The 15,056-nt window shown below is 43.0% G+C and overlaps 1 protein-coding gene across 7 annotated transcripts in view; it reads right to left on the reverse strand.

Annotated features, from left to right (window-relative positions):
* Positions 1–814: 814 nt before the first annotated feature.
* The window catches only part of FAM120B (family with sequence similarity 120 member B), a 96,524-nt gene continuing 82,282 nt past the window's right edge, over positions 815–15,056 (reverse strand). For 6 of the 7 annotated variants that reach the window (XM_087424982.1, XM_087424984.1, XM_087424980.1 and 3 more), the window contains 2 exons: positions 13,264–13,315; positions 815–7,805 (listed from right to left, as the gene is read on the reverse strand). In XM_087424982.1, coding sequence (XP_087281108.1) covers positions 7,781–7,805; positions 13,264–13,315 — 77 coding nt within the window. In that variant the 3' untranslated portion in view covers positions 815–7,780. Of the gene's footprint in view, positions 7,974–13,263; positions 13,316–15,056 lie in introns of all 7 variants that reach the window. The other variant, XM_087424983.1, reaches the window with a different exon arrangement.

Consider the following 15,056-nt stretch of genomic DNA (forward strand, 5'->3'; position numbering starts at 1 on the left):
CACCTTTTAACTGTGCAGCTGCCCGAAAAACTCGGCCTGACAGTGAGTTCTCCAAAGAGGGAAGGAACAGCTGTGCTAGAACACGCCACGAGCAGGAACAACTGGATTTAAGGGTCAGGTTGTCAGAGTTGATCTTTTTTTTCTTTTTTTCCTGGGAAAGATTCATTCTGAGCTGACATCTGTTGCCAATCTTCCTCTTTCTCTCTTTTTTTTTCCCCCAAAGCCCCAGTACATAGTTGTATATTTTAGTTGTGAGTCCTTCTGTGGGAGCCCCTGCCACAGCATGGCTACTGACAGATGAGTGGTGTGGTTCTGTGAAGCAGAGCATGCCAAACTTTAACCGCTAGGCCATCAGGGCTGGCTCAGAGTTGATCTGCTTTTAACAATGAATTTATCTGCATAAATGTGTGAGGCTGGCTGCAGTCTGGAATCAATTGCCCACAAATCCCTCGCATTTTAGGTATTTAATCGACACTTTTTATTTATTTTTTATAATTTTATTTATTTATTTTTCCCCCAAAGCCCCAGTAGATAGCTGTATGTCATAGCTGCACATCCTTCTAGTTGCTGCATGTGGGACACGGCCTCAGCATGGCCGGAGAAGCGGTGTGTCAGTGCGCGCCCAGGATCCGAACCTGGGCCGCCAGTAGCGGAGTACGCGCACTTAACCGCTAAGCCACGGGGCCGGCCGTAATCGACCCTTTTTAAAGTCTTTTAAAGGTCTATGAGTTTGACCTGTGGCAAGTTCCAGTCCAACATAACCCTAAAGGCAAAGAGAAAAGAAAAGGAAACACCACAGGATACGATGGTCACCTTTTGAGAAAAAATTAAAATTCATTTTATTCTTTATTTCTAAGACTTTTACAATTGAGATTTCTTCCCACTGTTACTTCTTTGGCATCTTTGTCTTTCTCTACAAGTTACCTGCAGCTCACCTGCTCTCTCCGCTCCTTTCCTGGTGCTTTCTGTTCACACCTAACTGTGGAATGTCCAGCTGCTCTGACCGTTCACGTGGCAGAGGTGTGTCTGAACTGAAGGGAAACACCCAGAAAGAACCAAGAGCCTCCTGAACACCTTGCAGACTCAAATCCAAATTGCTAGTCAATCTCACAACTCTAAAAAACCTGTTCTAAGTAAACACAATTTTACTTAAAATAAGTACGATTTATAATAATTTTTCAGAAGCCCTGCTAAATCAGAGAATAGATTCACAGATGTACACGCATGGTGGCAGAACACTCGTGGGGATAAGGTTATTCTGGATAGTAAGAGGAAGTCTTGCTGGCCCCCCCCAAAGCAGGTACTCTCCTTCATCTCCCACCCCCACTCCACCACACTGTAGGCTTTCAAGGGCAAGTGCCCTCAGAATATCTCATCTTTCCAGCATCTGGACATAGCATCTGACAGCCTGGTTTTTTGAATGAGCGAGTGAACAGACGTATGAGAAAATCTGTGCCTCTAACTTGCTTCTTCACCTCCAACTTGGCTCTTTCCATTCCATCCTTTTCACATTGCCAGAAGTCTTTTCTAAAACTCAACTCTCATAAAAGCCTCTCCAAGTGCGTAATGGAGCCCAGATCCCTCTGGGGCATCAAGGGCTCCAGGATCAGACCTCAGGCTCCTTTCTGGACGGCCCCCTGCTTCCACTCCTGCGGTTGCTGCATACGCAATCCTGCTCATCCCCCAAGTCACCACACGTGCTGTTTTCTTTGTTGGACAGTTAGGTCTAAACTCATCCTGTCACCCCATTAAGGTGGGCATGCCTTTTCCTCTCATCTGTGTCTTCCAGAGCGAGCTTAGGCTGGGCAGGACCATGGTGAATTCACTTCAGACTCCAGCAAACACAGGCCTTAACAACGTCAGGTCAGTAAACATGGCCCACATCACATGGGCCCCCGCCCTCCTCAGCACCTGGGCTCCCCGGTCCACTCCCTCTTTCCTTCTCATTCCCCAGGATCTCCCTGTGATCAGACATTCTGCCTCCACTACAAACTTGGAGGGTGAGGGATACGGGTTTCTCCTTCCCATGTTTATAGGCCACATTTTAGGACTGCTGGGTTTCCCAGATCTGTTCACTATCCTCAAAGTTACTTTAATTTTTATTATGAAATATTTTAAACACACAGAAAGTGCCTGGATTATCCTGTACTGGCTACCTGGATTCAACAGACAGTAGCTTTTGCCATATTTTTTCAGACGCCTTTTTTAAAGCATTAATTACACAGTGAAAACCCTACCCATATCTTGCGCCCCTCCTTCCCTTTCCAGAAGTTCTGATGTTGTCACTTCAAGGAAAACAACTGACGGTTTTGTTGCCAGTGATGAAACCCAAGATTTCAAGCAAAAAGTAGAGTCTGGAACACGTGTATGAGTCACAGCAGCTTGAGGGCTTCTTGACACTGAAGATCCTGATGAGACTGGGGAGATATGAACAAACGAGACTTTCTGATGTTGTCTAAGGAAACACGTCAACACTAAGAAGATCTGCATAACTCCGTGAACCAATATTTTCCAAATGACTAAAGCATGTTGCAAAATTATACACAGGAAATAAATTCATTTAAAATGCAAGCCAGACCAATGGATTGTAATGTAACAGCGGGCAGAAAGTTCATGGATGGGGCTTCAGATTCCACACTGCAATCAGCCTGCAGAGAACTCACACTTGGTGAGTGTTGAGGTGGTTTCCTGGAAGAACGTCCACAAATCCATGAAAATGCCACAAAGGCCTCTCCTCTCTCAGGCGCAGGTCTGCAGGGCTGGGTTTTCCTTTTCACTTCAACCAAACAACACATGGCCACAGATGAATGCAGAAGCACGCGTGAGGATCCAGTTGTCTTTATAAAACCAGACATTAAATAGATTTGCAAAAGTGTAGAACAATGCTGCTCTTCTCACTGTTTTTTTTTTTTTTTTTAATATAGGGGCTTTCTGCATAAAAAATGTTAACGTGTTGTTATTTTTAAATAAACACATATTTAAAATTTTTCTTTCTAATTTTCAATACAGTAACCTGGAGTTCTCAACAAATTTTAAGTATAATAGGGTCTAAGACCAGAAAGAATGAGAACTGCTCCCAAAACGATCATCTGGATTGGATAAAAGCCGCACTTTCTACGATGGTCTAATTTCCATCTTCATACACTTGGTATAGTCCACAACCTGGGAGATTTCTTGTATAATGATCCGCTGCTTCTTTGTGAAGGAAAAGTCTCTCAGTATCCAACATGACAAGAAACTGGTTTTTATACCATTTATGCACACAAGCTCAGATATTTGGTTCAACAACCAGCACATTATAATGCACTGTGAGCATTTTTACGAGGAGCCAATGGCTGGACCTCACTATACCCTAGCTTCCAGACTTCGAAAGGTCAAATTGTTAGAAGGAAATATCCTAAAAACCAGAATATCAGAAAAGAGCAAAGGAAGAGGAAGATTTCTGAGGGAAACAAAAAGAGTATGACTCTGGTAAAACCTTCTCAGAATGAAATGAATTCTGTAGGACATATTGAGTATTGCTGAGTAATTATTCCTTCAGCTACTGAATACCGTCTCCTTAGGACTGGCTTCTTCGGAGGCCAGCTCCAACGTTATTAGAGAATTTCTCCTTCACCCAAGCACACATGGCCTGTCACCACACAGCCATCTGGGACACGAGGACAGAACAGCCTTATTTCAGTGGCTCAGACCATTTTAATATCTCTTCACACTCGACTGGTTTTTCTCTTGATTTGGATGGTAAGTTAAGGGCTGTGGCTTGAAGCATTTGAGTCGATAAGACAGAGTGGTGGCTTAATTTAACAAAATTATCTGCTCTTCCTGTATTTTAACAACTACAGGGATCAACAAAAAGGAGAGTACGTCTCACACCATTTTACACAAACTTATAAATCAGATGTGAACACAAAGGATTGACAGGCTGAAACGGCTGAATGAACACCAGGAAACAGACCTCGGACAGTGTTTTACTCTTGGTACTAAACTTGTCTCATACAAAATGGCATTAGAAGACAATGAAACTGTAGCAACAGCCAGCAAGAAAACGTATAGTCATCCAACCTTCCTGGAAGAGATTCCTTTCCTGGATTCCTCTATTCAGTTTTACAGAAAAGTTTATTAAAATTCAGTGGTCCCTAATTAGGACACACCATCTGAAGATTAAGGATGTTTGTGCCCGAAGGTAGAGCTCTGATGGAAGGGCAGTTAGCTCTCTCATGCGGGCCACCGCGGGCCAGATCATCCTCGCCCCCTAGTCTGATCTCCTGGCAAAGTAAGACCCGGAGCCAGGTGCCCAAAGGACGGCTGGTAAAACGTGAGCATCACCCGAGTCTGGCCATCAGCACCCCGTGAGGGATCACCCATGTCTCTCTTCTTGTGTCCTGTGGGTTCCTCTGATCCAGCTTCTCCAGGCAGCAGAGGCTTTCTGGGGAAACCACAGAGAAGTGAAGACCAACCTGTGTTTGCAAGGCTGCCGCTTCTCCTCTTTTTAGTTCAGATGGCTTGCCAAGTAGAGAAGGTTAAAGTTAACTTTTTGTTGTTTATCTAACATCTAGTAAAGCTGACAATAATGAGAGAAGTCAGATTCCTAGAGTGGTTGGCTTTCACCACTCTTCTCCTTCAGAACCATAAACAGCTTGCAAACCAAAGGCTGTTTCTGCAGGAGGTGAGGGCTGTAATGCTCGGCTTTATACTGAGACATGTGCCTGGCCATGATGCAGCCTGGGCCACCTGCAGCAGCAGGTGAATGCAATCAACCACGGAAGCAGCGAGGGTCCAGCTACAGCCCTCAGATGTCAGCCGAGCCTGTGAAAAGGAGCTGAATGAACACCTTCTCTAATAACTTAGGACCTTCATGTGCACTTGGCTCAACATGAGGAGAGAAAAGGAATTGAAATGTCTGCCAGTTGTCGGCTGCTCTCATCACTGTTGGACTAAATTTCATGGTCAACTTTGTAAAGCAAGTCTCCATCCTTGGGCTCTTCTTAATGCTTTACAAAGAGCCCCGAGAACATGTGGGAGATGTAGCTAGGAAAGAAAAGGCACGTATTAGCTCTTGCTAAAGTGACAGGGATGGGTCATGCCCCATGGTGTTCAACTTGGCATCAAACAAGAGGAGATTATAAACACCAGGGCCCCAAGGGGTGCCTGACATCCAAGAGGGTGAATGCAGCACCTGGTGCACAGGCCAGGGTGCCCCTCTACCCAGGGGCACGCTTCCCAAGGGCAGTGTTGAAGGTCCCTCTTTCCGCTGAGGAATGGTAGTTCAGTGGTCTGACAACATCACACTCAGCACGGCCACGAGTCTCTTCCCAAAGTGGACAGTTCACGCTGGTGAGGAATCCTGGCTCAGGCAAAGAGCGAGGACAACACTGAAGACCCAGCTCTTTCTGTGACATGGAAATAAACGAGCATAAACCACACACTGCGTGTCGTCAGCTGACATCTCCACACTACATGATGAAAGATGGACCCACCACACACAAGCATACGCTCTTTTCTCCTTTCGTGTAATTCTTTTTCTTTTTTGTGACAGTCAGGAACTGCTGGTGCCTACTTACTTATTTTTCTTCCTAAGTTGTGGCAGGAGCCTGAAAAAGTTTGAAATTCTAAACAAAAAGTTCAAAAGATGGAAAAAAAATGAACATATCCAATCCCTTGGGTGCTGACACCTGAAGGAAAAAACCTGATTTATTAAATCCAAGTAATCGGTACTTTAAAAATTTGTACTTTATCCGAGATATAAAAACTGTCACTGGGTACCTTGCTTTCTTTTCTCTATCTTCAATTTACAAAGAAAAAAAAACACCACCACATGAAGTCACTCTTGTTGCAATAATTCAGACAGCACAGATAAGGCAGAAGCCCCTCTTGGCATCTAGTCTCCTCAGAAGATGCTGGACGCATGGGTCAGCATCAAAGTGGGGGAGTGCTGGGCGCCACCACTGGCTCTGGCCACACTAGACGTTCTGTTAGCTCAATGCAGGGGTGGACAGCCTGGGACGCCCATCACGGTACTGAGGGGCAAGAGGGACAGGACAGATCCAATTGCACCACTGCCTCCTAGAGACGGGCCCAGGGCCAGCACCCGGGCAGGGTCCTCCCCAGCCTCCTTGTCCTGGCACCACCCTCACGCCTGGCTGCCCTCAAGGCCTCTGCTCTCTGCCTGTGGTGCCGTGGCCACGGCCTCTGTCCCTTCTGTGGGCGCTGGCACTGCAGCTCCCTAGAAGAGGGTTCCAACTGGCCATTGTCTCGTACAAAGCCTTCATCCTGAGCACAGCCCACAGCAGCCGGCCTCTCAGGCCACTGGCCAGCCCCCCGGGGAGTTGCTGGGGATTGTGGTAATACGCTATTTGTTTTATAATTTTGTTTTCATTGCATTTGCATGATGTCTTGGATTGAAAGTTGTCTTCAGAAAGCTCTAAGCATAAGCAATCTAATGCATGTTTGCACATACTAAATTAACACTAGAATAATAATAACAAATCAACACAGGAATCACCACTTTTTTTCCTTTCAAGGGTGTCACATATGACTTCCATCTGAGAAATCCTTACTGAAGAAACCCACTGACTTGGAGATGATGACACCAGGGCCACAAAGTAGAAGGTGGCCAGGCAGAGTCGGGCCAGGACCGTCAGGACCTGTGTCGCTGGAGCCCACAGGTAAGCTCACAGACTTCATCTGTCACCTAAGAGGCCTGGGTCAGATCCCCAAGGTCTTTTCAGCTCCAGAACTTTAATGATAGGTTCAGAAGAAAAAGAGAAGCAAGTAGGTCAGTCACGTGTTCTTGTTAGTAATAGCAGACTAATCATTTATATTTAGTAATAAGCCACAAACGTGTATTACAGATCATCGTCACAACACAAAAGGAAAGCTGACAAACCTACTCAGACCCTCTGACAGCTGCGGTGCTGTCTTGGTGTGATGGCCCCACACAGCAAGTGTGGGGAGGGCCTCACGGCCTCTCCTGGAGGAGCCACCAGGCCGCGCTCCGGCACTACTTCTTGGTTCTTGCACGTGTTTCCTTTAAATAAGGATGGTCTGGCTTACTTCCTAGGAGCAAAATGGTAACCACAAACAAGTGATTTTCACTCACCAATGGAAAACCCCTGAAGTCCTGATAAAGTGGCATTTTTAACAAATTTAAAAAAAGGAATCAAAACTTAAGAGCTATAACATGAGAAACCCTAATGATGTGCACGATCAGTAAACTCTTACAAGGATCCTTGACGTCAGAGGCCTGGGCCAACCACTGAGAAAATAACTTGCTGTGAAATTGTATTTCTAACTCAAGTTTGATGAATTCAAAGATAGCGGTTAGAAGACACTTGGTGTCAGTCAGGCTACGCAGGCATGCAGGTTTCTCTCCAAGTTCGTTAAACAAAGCAGGAGGAGCTGTAACAATGCACCCACCTCTTCACCTCTCTCTGGAGAGAGATGTTCAAGGCTCTGCCGTGCGGCTACTTCACAGAGCAGGTGACAGAGAAGCCCCTGCCTAACACAGGAGGACTTCTGTACAAGTTACTGAGCTGTTTCTTTATTCTTTTCCTAATACATTCCCCATGAATATCCATACATTTACAAACATTCAAATTAAAAATGATCCTTGTATTTAGCCTGAAGCCATGCGATGCTTCTGGGTGACAGCAGGCTGCTTTTTCACGAGCATCTTCAGTTCTGCCTCATTTCCTTGGTTTCTGGAAGTGTTGTCATTTCTCTAACTGCGGCATGTACACGGTGGAACGGAGTTTAACACACCCACCACATCCAGCTGACATCATCCAACACATCTGTACCGAGGGCTGTAATGTGGAAATACAGTGTGTTTTACCATATGTCTTGATTGCAGACAAGCAAGATATACTGAATTTATGTTCAATGTCCAAGTTTTATTTAAGACAATTCTTTCTCCAGCTGTGAAGGGTTCTGTCCCATTCCAGCACTGCAGCAGCAGGCATCAGTTGGACCACCTAGAACACAAGTGATCATGAGTCTCCGTGCCAACCACCTCCTCTGAGCCAGCCCATGAGAGGAGAGAACCAGTGCCTCCTGCTCCTCCTGCTGAGAAGTTCCTTAGCAGGAGGGACTAGGGTGTCGGGAATGGATTGCCAAAATGAGGGGGGATCTGTTGCAGCAGCTCCTTTTCTGAGGGAAGCAGGCAAACTCGAGGGGTGTGTGTGTGTTTGTGTGTGTGCAGCAGCCGACTCTGGATCTGGAAGAGAAGACTATAAGATCTGCCAGGTGCAAGTTTTACTTAATATATACTGCCCAATTCTAGAATGAGTTGAGGGATCTCCCCTGCCCTTCAGGGTGCTCGCTTATTAAATGGGGCATTGTGGCCATCACTACTGATCTCCTAATTGCTAAAACCAAAGGTCACATTTTCAGCCATGGTTACCAGACCTGATGTCACCTACCAAGTGCTTGTTATGTGCTGACACACGGTGGCCCTCAGTGCTTGGCATCATCTATATTTTGTGGATCATTCCTAACTCAATGACACTGGAAGTTCCTGATCTCTCTCCTTCTGAAATGCTCCCCCCATGACTAGGACATGGAATTACCCGCCTTCTCCTGACCCTCGAGGGGCTCTGCTTAGACTCTCCCTTTCCCATGGGGCTGCAGGTGCTGGCACCCCACAGATTTGCTGAGTGACACTAGTCCCTGCCTCTCCAGTGTATGTTCCTGACTCCTCTGACAACAGAAACCCCCACTGCTGTGGATGCAACAGAGCATGGGCTCACTGTGTGTGTGTTTGCATGGTGCAAAATGCTGCATGTGTATATGTACACTCTCTCATTCAGTCTCATCCTCACTGAGAAAGCGACGAGTGGAGAGTCAAGTGCGCTGCCCCAGGCCGCATGTGTGGCATGCAGCTGAGCAGAAACTGAACCATGGTTTTCCTTCTGGCTCCAAAGTCAACCACTGCCATATCGCACCTCATCACAGTATACCCAGTTCCTGCTTTTCTATTCTCCCTTATATTTCCCACCCACGTTCACATCAAAAACCAAGGTCCATTCCAAGGCACTTCTCTGCTGCCTCCCCTCACCCCCAGTACTAGATGGCCACTTGGGGCTTCTTCAGATTTTCTTAAATATCATCCCCTTTGTGTCTCCAGGAAGAGAGCAGAGGACTCTGCTCTAAGGAGACTGACCAACCTGAGGTAAGAGAGTAAAGGATTCCAGTGTCAGGACTTCCCCCAGGACCACAGCTGAGATGCCTGGCCTGGCCTGGAAGCACAGGCTTCCAATCACCTTTTAGTGCCTGACTCTTCAACACGAGCAGGCATTGAAGGATTATCAGCCATTTTAGAAAAAAATCTAAAATAAAAACAAAGACCCAAACAAACAAATACACAGAAAAAGAAACTTGGAAGAATAGTCTAGGAAAGAAGAAAAATAAAAATAAAACAAAACTACTGGTGTAATTAATTTCCTCATTGCAAGAGAACATGCTGCAATCATGAAATGAAGAGTATGCTATAAAAAAGAAACATTCTGAGCTATCAGAATTTAAAAACAGCAAAATTAAAAAATTAACAGAAAGGATGAAAGATAAAGTTGAGGAAATTTCCCACAAAGTAGAGCAAAAAGACATCAAGACATTAGGAGAGAAAATACAAGACAATGACAGGACAAGAACATGGTGTCTAACCTCTGAGATAAATACAGAGAGCAGAAAATGCAAGGAAGAAATCACCAAAGAAACGATTTGAAAGTTTTCCATATCTGAAAGATATGAATCAGCTCTGTGTCACGTCACTAGGCAGACAGTGCACTGGAGATGGGCAGGCCACGGGTGTGGGCTGGCCAGGCACCGTTGAGTATGATGCTTGCTGTGGACTTGTCACATGTGGCCTTTTTTATGTGGAGGTACATTCCTTCTATACCCACTTTGTTGCGAGTTTTTATCATGAAAGGATGTCAAATTTGTAAATATACAAAAAAAATTAACATAACTGAAGGGAGAAATAGATAGCAATACAATAATAGTAGGGGACTTCAATATCCCACTGACAACAATGGGTAGATCACCCAGACAGAAAATCAATAAAGAAACATTGAATTGAACTATACTTTAGATCTGATGGACCTAACACACATATGCAGAACATTCCATCCAACAGCAGCAGAACACACATTCTTCTCAAGCGTACACAGAATCTTCTCCAGGATAGATCATATGTTAGGCCACAAAACAAGTCTTAAAAATTTAATAAGACTGAAATTATATCAAGTATATTTTCTGATCACAATGGTATGAAACTAGAAGTCAATAAGAGGAGAAAAATTGGGAAATTCACAAATCTGCCGAAATTAAACAACAAACTCTTGAACAACCAATGGGTCAAGGAAGAAATCAAAAAGGAAATCAAAAAGTATCTTGAGACAAATAAAAATGGAAGTACAACATACAAAACCTATGGGATGCAGCAAAAGCAGTGTGCCAAGAGGGAAGTTTATAGCAATAAATGCCTATATAAAAAAAAGAAAGAGCTCAAATAAACAACCTAATTTTACACCTCAAGGAACTAGAAAAAAAACACACGAAGGCCAAAGATAGCAGAGGAAGAAAATAATAAAGATTAGAGCAGAAATAAATGAAATAGAGATAAGAAAAAACAATAAAAAAGATCAATGAAATTAAGTTGGTTTCTTGAAAAGATAAACAAAATTGACAAACCTTTAGCTAGACTAACCAAGAGAAAAAGAGAAATGACTCAAATAAATAAAATTAGCAACAAAAGAGGAGACATTACAAATGATACCACAGAAAGAAATACAAAGGATCTTAAGAGACTACCGTGAACAACTATATATATGCCAACAACTGGGTAACCTAAAAGTGGATATATTCCTAGAAACATACAACTTACAAAGACTGAATTATGAAGACACAGAAAATCTGAACAGACCAATCAATGAGAAAGGAGATGGAATTGGTAATCAAAAATCTCCCAACAAACAAAAGTCCAGGACCAGACAGTTTCACTGGTGAATTCTACCAAACATTTAAAGAAGAATTAACTCTCTCCAAACCTTCCAAAAAACTCTCAAACTCTTCCAAAAAACTGAAGGGGAAGGAAGATTCTAAACCCATTCTATGAGGCCAGCATCACCCTGATACCAAAACCAGACAAGGACACTAAAAGAAAAGAAAATTACAGGCCAATATCCCTGATGAACATGGGTACAAAAATCCTCAACAAAATACTAGCAAACCGAATTCAACAGTGCATTAAAAGGATCATACACCACAATCAGTAGTATCTATCCCTTGGATGCAAGGATGGTTCAACATATGCAGATCAAGCAACATGACACACCCCATTAACAGAATGAAGGATAAAAATTATAGGATCATCTCAATAGATGCAGAGAAAGCACCTGACAAAATTCAACATCCATTTTCTTCACAAAGATCCCAATATATTAGATGGTGAAATGTCTTCCAGATAATCAAAGATTATAAAATTATAATTTATAATTTTACTTATGAGTACTAAATATATTGTTTTATTTTCATTTTTAAATTGATACATGAAAATTTCATCAGAAGACTTGACCAGAGATAATTTATATAACAACATCAAGACTACAAAAAAATTCACTATATTGGTTTTTCGAACATAATAAAGATTATACCAACTCAATGGTTTACTTAAGCTTGCCAACTGAAAACAAATATTTTATTGACAAGTTATAAATTAGACATTATGAAGGGGAAACAATTTTCATGGAGGCCTACTCTTTAGTCTAAGGGATAAGAAATTTATTTCAAAGTTACACAAATAAGCAGCAAAGAAGTAAACTTCTAGAAGTAGCGATGGCCTCACATTAGCGGAAACGAAAGGAACAGAAGGTTAACATTTAGAGAGGAAACACTCACAAGTGAAATGAAAAAACATCTGTTTCCCAAGCTGTGACATAAGGTTGTTGGCCTTACAAGATCTGCATGAAAAGTGATTAGATATGCAAATGTCCTTAAGAAGGAACTGCAGGAAGTGGTGAGGACATTTCAAACGTAAGAAATACAGACGTATTAAAATATCTGGAGACTGTATTCTTTTTCTGGTAAATACTAGATGGGATTTTAAGGCAAGACAAAGCCTGGAGCCATGCATACTTGAGCTGTTAGTCAGGGTCATTCATCAAGTGCAAATATACAAACTGCACAGTGGACACGTTTAGGGCATATTTTATTTTTAAAGACAGCCACAACTGGAAGAACATATCTTGTGGCAAACACGAGTAAGCATTTCTGGGAGTGCCAGAATCTCGAGAGTCATGGAGTGTGGCTGGAAGGGAAACTGGTACTCACACTAGCTCTCCAGGCTCAGGGGCGATGGCTGCTGATGAAGGGCCTATCTTCTATCCCCTCACCTAGATTTCTTTCCCTATCAATAGCCCCAGAGGTTGAGCTCAGTACAACTTTGGGCTTAAAGTTTCAATTCTTGGATTATCTAAAAATTCTTACATGAAAAGGATTACTCTGAACATGAATTAATTTAAAATGTTTTTGAAAAACAAGAGCCCTTTAGTGCTCACAGATGAAGAGCAATAAAGGTATCACTTGTTAGCAACATCATAAATTAGGCTTCCTGACACTCAACTATTGCCTCCTCCCCATACATCCTCCTGTCTGATGGCTGGTGTCGTCTGCCAAGAACCCAGGCCTGTCTTCACATGCACTGCTGTAAAAACCTCTGAAACTCCTCACAATCTAGGGCTAAGTTTAAAAAAAGCAGGATTTAGTAAGATTCTGACTCATAAGAAAAAATCAACCCCACTTCATATACAGAGAAGACGAGATTGGAAAGATGTTAACAATGATTGTTTGGGGCGATGGAATCAGGCACAACCTCTGAAAATAGGCCAACAAAAGCGTTCTTATATGACACAAGGGAGAAGTCACTATAAACAATTTTTCCTTTTTATGTAAGGTCAGGTCTAGAGCCCACAGGCCATCTCTTTACAGACAGGACTGGGCAGTGATGTTCTGATTATTTTACTCCGAAGGAGGGTGCTACCAAGGGTTTTTAGTCCAGACTTCACATCTTTATTTCTCCCCACTTTTTCTGTAGGAAGCAAACTAATCTTGAAACCAAGTTAACTTAGCTCCATGCCAGTAGGATTTAATATCTGAATTCTTTTCAAGTTTGGCACTTGATATGAAAGATTTGTGTTATAAAGACAGATGTTTTACTTCCATCTTTGATAAAACTGAGTTATTCTGAGATGGAAGTGATAAACTTACCCCGAAGATGATGAATGTCTTCTCCACTGGTCAGGCTCATGTTGTCTACTTCCTGCACCAAATAGATATGAAAACCAAAACTGAGAATTAAATTTCTCTAAAATTCAAACAGAAAAAACACACATGTCTAAGTATGTATAGAACAGTGTGCTGAGTTGTATTTGGAGGACAGAGCTTTATTTTCTTTTCTATTGTGGCCACCTGTCATTAAAATTTTGTTCCATAATTATTCCATTAAAGTAGGAAGCAATTAATTAAGAGGTAGGACTGTTAGTAGAAGGAAGCAGTGTCAACACTGCTCCTCTTAACTCCAGTTCCAACCATCTGCATTATATCTAGACGGTTACTGTTGCCAACAATGTTTGGAAATGCGACTTCATATGCAGATGGCACACGGGGGACATTTTGCCAAGTAGGGAAAAAAGTAACGTGCGCCTCTTTCTACAGCTGAGCCCAGAGCTTTCCTTTCCCAGCCCACGGTACAGCTGGCACTTTCTGCCGTCTGCTAGACAGGGAATGTTGGGAAGAGAACAGAGCAATCCTACAAGTGAAAAAGGTCACCTATCACATTTAAAAAATAACACTTTTCCGACAAAATTTTCCATGCTTCTGCTTGACTGATGATGCTGTAGGCAGTCTGTCGCTCACACCTCTCCCAGAAGTGTGAGGCTCAGGGGCTCTGGCAGAGGCTGGGGGTCACAGCAACAGCCAGAATGAGGTTTCCAAGCCCCAACCTTGTTATCACAGATGACCAGAGGCAGTTTTACAACAGCATGGGCCTCCTGCAGAATTACCACAGAGAAGAGAAAATCTGAAGAAATCACAGGCAAATTTGTAGCTGCTGACTGTGGAATTTAACACATCATCTCTCACAGCAAGGAAGAGGTTAAAATGTTCTCACCTCAGCTGCCATCCAGCATTTTAAAAGTTCCAAAAGCTTTGATGCTCACCACCTCCTGAGGCGAGGTTCACATCTCTGCTGGTGCAGGGTCCCTGGTTCACACAACCCAGGGAGAGAGGCCCAGCAGCTCTGCAATTCTGACACCAACGTCTCCCTGCCTGGCCCAAAAAGAGGGGCTCACTTCTCAGGCCAGGGTTGCCCCTGGGAAACTTCCCAACTCTTTGGCAGTAACTGAATCCTCTCATTCTGAGGCATTTTTAGTTTTTCACTAACACAAAGAATTTTGCCTGTTAACTTTCTACTTAGACTACTTTAATATCTCTAAAACATACTAACATAGGAGCTTGAAGGTAGACACAACCCAGCAAAAAACGTGCTGGCCAAGGAAAAATGACACAATTCAGTCATGAAGGTGGATGGAAAAAGTGGATACCTGACCTAAAAAAATGTTTCAGTCCTAATAAAAGATTTTGTGTGTGTGTGTGTGTGTGTGTACACAACACATATTTTATATAGAAACAGGTGAAATTAGAAAACATATTTGCACTGCCAAGACTCTCTTTGTGAATACATCTCCATGTAAGGCAAAATGCAATGAAACATACTGTCCTTGCTTATATACTGTCTTGTAGGAGCCCTCTAATTTCCTCCACCCCCATTCCTAAATTCTGAAATCTGATACAACTCAGCATAGACACCTCAATTTTGCCTTAACCTGAGGTCTCCTAGAGGTAAGGTTTCAGCCCCAAAATTCCTTTGACCTTTGCATCACTATTATGGTCCCACTCCAGTAGAGAAGGGATTTCCTTGAAAGACCTACTTACCAAATGAGGGTAGAGCTTTTAAGCAGTTTTCATGATCTAGCTGTTGAGGCTATTATGGTTTTTTTGCT

This window comes from Ceratotherium simum, chromosome 38, assembly GCF_057802395.1.
Source record: "Ceratotherium simum simum isolate JZ-2026a chromosome 38, ASM5780239v1, whole genome shotgun sequence".
NCBI lineage: Eukaryota > Metazoa > Chordata > Mammalia > Perissodactyla > Rhinocerotidae > Ceratotherium > Ceratotherium simum.